The sequence below is a fragment of the Colobus angolensis genome, unplaced genomic scaffold (genome assembly GCF_000951035.1).
Source record: "Colobus angolensis palliatus isolate OR3802 unplaced genomic scaffold, Cang.pa_1.0 Scaffold72, whole genome shotgun sequence".
Lineage (NCBI taxonomy): Eukaryota > Metazoa > Chordata > Mammalia > Primates > Cercopithecidae > Colobus > Colobus angolensis.
In genome coordinates, this window is record NW_012120932.1 from 5,184,843 (window position 1) to 5,192,218 (window position 7,376).

General features: G+C 41.4%; 1 protein-coding gene across 1 annotated transcript in view; it reads left to right on the forward strand.

The window, feature by feature from the left end:
* Positions 1-3: 3 nt before the first annotated feature.
* The window catches only part of CDC14B (cell division cycle 14B), a 66,198-nt gene continuing 58,825 nt past the window's right edge, over positions 4-7,376 (forward strand). Inside the window, exons 1-4 of the mRNA XM_011927502.1 lie at positions 4-268; positions 1,549-1,639; positions 2,175-2,250; positions 4,280-4,372. Of these exons, the coding sequence (XP_011782892.1) occupies positions 220-268; positions 1,549-1,639; positions 2,175-2,250; positions 4,280-4,372 (309 nt within the window). The 5' untranslated portion in view covers positions 4-219. The remainder of the gene's footprint in view (positions 269-1,548; positions 1,640-2,174; positions 2,251-4,279; positions 4,373-7,376) is intronic.

Consider the following 7,376-nt stretch of genomic DNA (forward strand, 5'->3'; position numbering starts at 1 on the left):
CCCTCCCCGCGCCCTCGTCGCCCACCGGGCTGTTTCCAGGAGTTGGGGACTTCCGGGGTTGCGCTGTCGCGTCCGGCCGCTGGGCCGCCGAGGGGTGTCGCTGCCCCGCGCGGCCCTTTAAACTTTGTTTTTTAAACTTCGGGGGTGTGGTCGCGGCGCCTCCCCTCTCGGCGGCTGGCCGTCCTTGCCTCTGCCCCGCCTTCCAGATGCTTGGGAGTCATGAGCCGGGAGGGCGCGGGGGCCGCTCTGGTGGCCGAGGTGATCAAAGGTGAGCCGGGAGGGCGGGGGCTTCCCGGGGACTCCGGCACCCGGGCTGGGACAGGGTGGGCGGCGCTGGCTGGGAGGTGCCCCTAGTCTGGGTCCCGGCCGCCTCTGCCTCCTGCGCGTGGGTGGCCTCGGCACTTGTCCTCAGGCTCTGGGCTTCAGCGCTCATGGGTGGCAGTGACCCTTGCGTGCCTACATCAGAGCCTAGTAGGTGAGCTGCACCTCTCCACCCGCGGGAGCGAGATCCTTGGGCTCTGTCACAGGGATCAAAGGTCCTTGTGGTTGGAAAGGATTAAGCCCTGTCACCCATTTGAGTGTTTGTGGTTGCAAGAAATTTTAGCTGAGAAGTTTACAAGGAAATAAACGCAGCAGTTGCATGAGTTGAATTGCAGATCAAAAAAAAAAAAAAGTTTACCATTTGGAGAAAGGGTGCCAGCTGGCTCTGCTGAAAGTATATATGTTTTAAAGGCTGTACTTGATTTTGCCACGTTGTGAGTGTATTTTCTTAGCACCACTAGTATTACTATTAGATACTGTGGATGACTTTATTTCACCGGAGCATTTTTAGGCATGGAATAAGGGTGGAGCCTCCTGAGCCTTACTACTCATTACCATTCTTGCTAACCTCACAGCAGCCTAACTGCTTTTATGCAACACAAGTTCGTCTCAGACCCATCATGCAGAAACCTCTCATTGCTTCTGTTTTAATGGTAATTTGTCTAATTGTAAAAATACCGAAGTAGCGATTCCAAGATAGAAAGCACTGATCCCTGAAGACAGTTGGAGAAACATATGGTCTGTTCTATAGCTGTAAGTGATAGTTTTGAAGCAGCTTTGAAAGCATTCTTTCTCTTTAAGAGAAAAAAAATAGTTTCTTACTGAAATGACTTTTTAGGATGTCTTGAAAAACGTAGTGAAATTCATCTAGAAACTTACAAGGTTGATGCTAGTCATCACATGCATGCTGCAATTTGCTGAAATGTCTTAATCCAGGGGAGCTAAACTTTTACAAAAATAGGTTTGTTTAGAAATCATGTCACTACATGAAAAATCACCACTTTCGAAACTTACGCTTGAAGGCAGTTTCTCGTTTAAAAATGTGCTCATTGATTATTACCCACCCAAATAGCCAGAATATTTTGTAATTACCCATTACCACTCCTACCATCTGAAACGTGCATGAAAAAAATGAAAAACTGACTTCATCTGAAAAGAGTTGTGTCATGATGTATGAAACGTTTTTTGTAACCTGCAGGAAGGAACATTGCAATTTTTCCATTTCAGATCGCCTTTGTTTTGCCATTCTCTACAGCAGACCAAAGAGTGCATCAAATGTACATTATTTCAGCATAGATAATGAACTGGAATATGAGAAGTAAGTATTGCTCTTTCAAAGATTGTAACTTTTTTTTTTGAAGAATGTAAAGGTATGGTTATAAATGGGACAGCGTGGGAAAATTATAAATCTGTTGGTTGCTAATTACAGGATGCTTGTTTTTCACCTGTAGTAATAACATAAACCTTTAGAGGAAAAAAAAACTTCCCTAAATTTAAACTTTTAGATTTGCTAATCTAATATTTACACTACAATGAGATATAAATGTGTACTAAGTAAGATATTGTGGTTTTGCCCTTGGAATTATGTGTGGAAAAACAGCATTTTAAATTTAGAAGATATATTCATGTTCATTGAGGTTACATATAGGCATTGTAGCACTTGTGGTATTTTTAAATAGGCATTATTTACCAGAATAGTCTTCCACTAGTAAAACAGTACCTTTAAGTTGTATTGGCCCATAACTATTTGGTATATGCTTGCTCATCTTAATTTGATCTTATAGACCCCAAAAAGATGTTTATATTCAGAGCATCTAGAATGTACATCACATTTTTATTTTTCATTTTTAAAGCTTCTACGCAGATTTTGGACCACTCAATCTGGCAATGGTTTACAGATATTGTTGCAAGATAAATAAGAAATTGAAGGTAAAGTCTTTATTTAAGATTTGACTTAAGTAATCATTGTTAGCTTGATACGGGGACGAAAGTAAGCAAAACATCTATTTTTAAAAAGGAAATGCCGTGTTTTTCACTGCAGTGGTGTTTGGAACATGCACATGTTTTTTTTTGTTTTATAAGATCATAGTATATCTATTTGTTTTCTAGAGTTTTGAATGGACAGTTTAAGTTTCAGTCATTTGGTTCTAATATGAATTAGTGATGCCCAAATACTTGAAAAGCCAAAGTGGGAATCAGTTAATTAAGTGAAACTCGTGTTGTCTGACCTTATAGAACTGAAACCTAACAAGAGAAACTCTTCCCTTGCTCTGGCCGTTGTTCTTTCTGCCTTCATTGTGATGGGGAGTGATAGCAAACTAACAAGAAAGATGAACTCATCTTGCTTTCTCTCCTATTTTGAAACTCCCATGATACTGTACTACATAATCCTTCATACATAGAATTAAGGAGCATGAGAATCTAGGGCAAATAGTACGTCATTAAGGCTGTATCACTGAGAGTTACACAAGTGTATTTGTATTGGTGTGAACTTAGACCACATTCATGTGTGTAAAACACTGAATTGCTGGCCATGCACAGCAGGAAGTTAGGTATGTACTGCTTACTAGCAGTTCCAAATCAGTCACTGTAAATTCTCAACTAGAAAATACTGCTTTTTGGGACAGGCACTTTAAAAAAAAACTTTAATTGAATACAGAGAGGAAATAAAATTTATTTTTAATTAGAATTTGAACATGCTTTAATTAAAACCGTATGGGTAAGGCGGATGTTTTTCCTTGACCATCAAAGCTCTACTGACTACATATTGCTACAAAGCTGGAGACTCTTCTTTCTTGCCTTTGTTAAGTAGGAGTATAACTGTTTATGGCCTTGTGCGTTCGAGTTCTCCCTCCTTTTTCCAGTTGCCAGTGGCAGATCTTTTGTTTCATGCAGGGCTAGGAAGCTAAAAATAACTCTCTCTTCCCCCAGCATTTGTTCCTTTGCTTTAATTTTGGAAAAAAAATTTTTTTCCTGTACTCAACCATCTGTGGACTTTTAGTCTTTGGGTCAACCAAAAATGTTTCAGTCCTTTTTTCCTTCTTCCTTTTCTTTTTTCTTTTTTTTTCTTTCCTGAGACGGAGTTTCAGTCTTGTTGCCCAGGCTGGAGTGTAATGGATCATCTGGGCTCACTGTAACGTCCACCTCCCTGGTTCAAAAGATTCTCCTGCCTCAGCCTCCTGAGTAGCTGGGATTGCAGGCGCGTGCAGTGCCACCATGCCACCATGCCCGGCTAATATTTGTATTTTTAGTAGAGATGGAGTGTCACCATGTTGGTCAGGCTAGTCTCGAACTCCTGACCTCGTGATCTGTCCGCCTCAGCCTCCCCAAGTACTGGGATTATAGGCATGAGCCACCACACCTGCCAGAAAATTTTTTAACATAAATGTTAAAATGTACACATCATGGATGTAGAGCTCGGTAAACTTTCACAAATGGAATATACACAGATGATTATCTTGATCACCAGGTCGGGAGCAGTGCACTGGCGGCACCTCACAGCAGCCCTCCATGCTGTCTTCCCGTTCCTGTCTCTGCACACGCCTCCTCTGGTTATTCACTGCCCTGACTTATGACACTGTAGACAATTCTGTGTACCTTTTTATTTTAACTTAAAGGCTTTGGGGGCAGATTTCTTTAAAAACCAAACAGAAGGAAAGGTTGTCTTTTCTACCACTCTTGCTTTGTTCTTTCAGAGGCAGCCCGTGCTTTAAGCATATGTCCATTCATGTCTCCTCCCCTCTTCTCTAATTGTATATCCATTCTCATCCCAGAATGTGCCTTTTTATGGGAAGGTATATGGTATTTGTGGGTATCAATGTTAATCTTTTCAAAGGTCTTGCTAATAATGCGAATGGTTATACATTGTGGGATTTGGAATTAATCTTCATCACAAAATGAAATTGTGGAAGACTTGAAATTAAAAAGAAAATGCTAACAGCTATTTATTTTTATGCAGTCCATTACAATGTTAAGGAAGAAAATTGTTCATTTTACTGGCTCTGATCAGAGAAAACAAGCAAATGCTGCCTTCCTTGTTGGATGCTACATGGTAAGTATTTGTTTTCCTAATGTATTCATAAAAATGCACACAACAGTGGTTCTTTACATTTGCAGTCGGAATTTTGAAATCAAGATAATGTCTTGATTTCTCTCCAGCAAGAACATGTATTGCTTTTAAAAAATTGACCAACTCAAGGAAGCTGTGCTTATGTGGAAGGAGCAGGTAGATGAGAGATCTCCCGTACCTTCCACTTAGTTTTGCTGTGAACCTAAAACTGCTCGGGGAAAAAAGTCTATATTTTTTTAAAAAGTGACCAACTACTTTGGCAAAGGTTTATGTTTTATGGCACTTAAGTTTGGAAAATCGTGCTCCAAAGCATTTCTATTCACTCGTGATCCATTTAGTGAGTTGTAAAATCATCTTACTGGGGTCAGGACCCCACTATTAATTTTCTAAAAATTTTTAAGAAAATTAAAGCACATTACTTGAGTGCTTTATAAAATTTGAATCTAGGCGTTTTTCCCCTAATTAAGGTCATCTCCTTTCTCATCAAAACTTCTAGCAGGAGGCCATGGGATGTCAGTGTAGTCGGAAGATGGGTTACATGCTGCACGGATTACATACATATGCCATCAAGTGCTCCATTTGGATCATTGGAAATGTGCTTGGAATAGCAGTATTTACATAAGAGTTGTGAATATCATTTATTTGTAACTATGATGGAAAAGATTTGTTTTTTGAAGAGTCATATTTTGTTTGGCACCCAGTGGATTCATCTGCAGGGGCCCTGAACGCTGCCATTTTTCCAGAGCCAGCTTCGAGTTCCTCCAGAGTAGTACCCCATGTGTTTGGTGGTAAGAAAGCCACTCTGTTCAGTGGGGAGTGGCCAGGGGATATTTCTTCCACCCCCACCCCACCATCAGTGGAATAGTTACTCTCTCCTAGACTTGAAAAACAGGGTTGCTGTTGGAGCTCTTTAAGTTCTTTCTTCCCCACTTCTAGCTTGCTCCTTATCTCTGGCATGCCTTACTGGACCCTTTTAAAATTATTTTCTGGAGTACAGTTTGATAATCTGGAATTTACAAAGACTAGTCCAAAAGTTGGTGATACTAGTTGAAATTGTACCTCAAGATTTAATAATTTTCCTTTTTATGTTTAAGGTATATCATTAACAGCAGTGATTAAGGTCTTTGTTTTGTGTTCCTATTTATGCTCACAAAAGTAGTTGAATTAAATGCTTCTGATTGGGAGGCTGAGGCAGGCAGATCGTTTGAGGTCAGGGTACAAGATCAGCCTGCCCAACATGGTGAAATCCCGTCTCTACTAAAAATACAAAAATTAGCTGGGTGTGGTGGTGCACGCCTGTAGTCCCAGCTACTCGGGAGGCTGAGGCAGGAGAATCCCTTGAATCCGGGAGTTGGAAATTGCCCTGAGCTGAGATTGTGCCACTGCACTACAGCCTGGGTGACAGTGAGTGAGACTTTGTCTCCAAAAAAAAAAACAAAGTTTCTGAGAAAACTTCAAAATTTATTATCATCCCTGAAAGTATGAAACATAGGTTATAGATTCTGTCTATTAAAATTTGGTTTCATAAGCTTACCCAGATGTATTGGTGTTTTCCTTTCTCCCAGCCTCTTTTGGTGTTTCTTGTGCTTGCAGCAAAAGCCTAAAAAAAGAGAAAGTTTTAGTAGTTTGGCAGGTGTGGTGGCAGGCGCCTGTAATCCCAGCGACTCAGGAGGATGAGGCAGGAGAATTGCTCGAACGTGGGCGGCAGAGGTTGCAGTGAGTCGAGATTGCACCACTGTACTCCAGCCTGGGCAACAGAATGAGACCCCATCTCAAAAAAAAAAGAAAGAGAAAGAAAGAAAGAAAAAAAAGAAAGTCTATGTGTCACCCCAAGAAAGAAAAAGAGTATGGAGAAGTGGGTGTTTTAACTGGGACATTTGGTCTTATTACTTGGCCAGTCAGTGGGGAGAGGAGCCTCATAGATTAAAATAAATCGTGACAGCTTTATAGAAAAAGGGATTCAGCCAGAATTCTTGAGATTCATAAAATATTAAAGGGAACCCTGGAGAAGGGTCCTTGGTGTGACAGAAAAAGTTCCAACCCTTCTTTGTGTATCTTGCCTTTACACTGCTCTAGACAAAGTCTGGATGGCTGAAGTTCCATCTAGGAGAGAGTGCTCCTGAGCAGAACTCCAAAGCAGAGGGGGCATGCCGGGCTACTTCTGGGTCAATCACTGTCTCTGGTCAGATGAGATGTCCCTGAGATGGTAGCGTCTTGAGGAGCCAGGCACAGGGACTGCCGTGTGAAGGACCCCTCTGAAGGGGGCTGTGGGCGTGGTGGGAACTCAGGGTTGTCTCAAAAACAGAAACAGAACATGTGATAAGTTTATAAATAAGAAATCACTCTTTTTAAGTCTTGTTGCTATTGTTTTTAAACTACTAGTGAACAAACCACAACCCCTTGACGTACTTACTGAAATTTTTTTGGCGTATTTTGGCCTTTTGACTTTGTTTATGGTTGTATTTTGGCCCACAGAAGCTTATTTTTCTATAGTTAACATATCTTTAGGTTTAGAAATCCTTCCAGAATTTCACACCTTCAGGTTAGTACTGATTTGATTGGTTAGGGGAGTGCCAGGTAAGCAAATTTGGATCTTCACTCGCATTTATTACTCTACCCAGTGAGGAGCTAGCTTGGCAGGAGGATTATAGCTCTTGGCTGTGACAGAAGCCTTTGCAGCCATAGCTGGCTGCTAAAATAGGAATTGGGAACTGTAATGTTGGTAGGCAGGGAAGCAGGAGAAAAACTTCCAAGAAAAGGAAATGTATTCATAGTAGAAAAGTAGTGTCAAGATAAAATATGGACACCTCAAAAGATAAAACATCAGGCCGGGCGCGGTGGCTCAAGCCTGTAATCCCAGCACTTTGGGAGGCCGAGATGGGTGGATCACTAGGTCAGGAGATCGAGACCATCCTGGCTAACACGGTGAAACCCCGTCTCTACTAAAATATACAAAAAACTAGCCGGGCGAGGTGGCGGGCGCCTG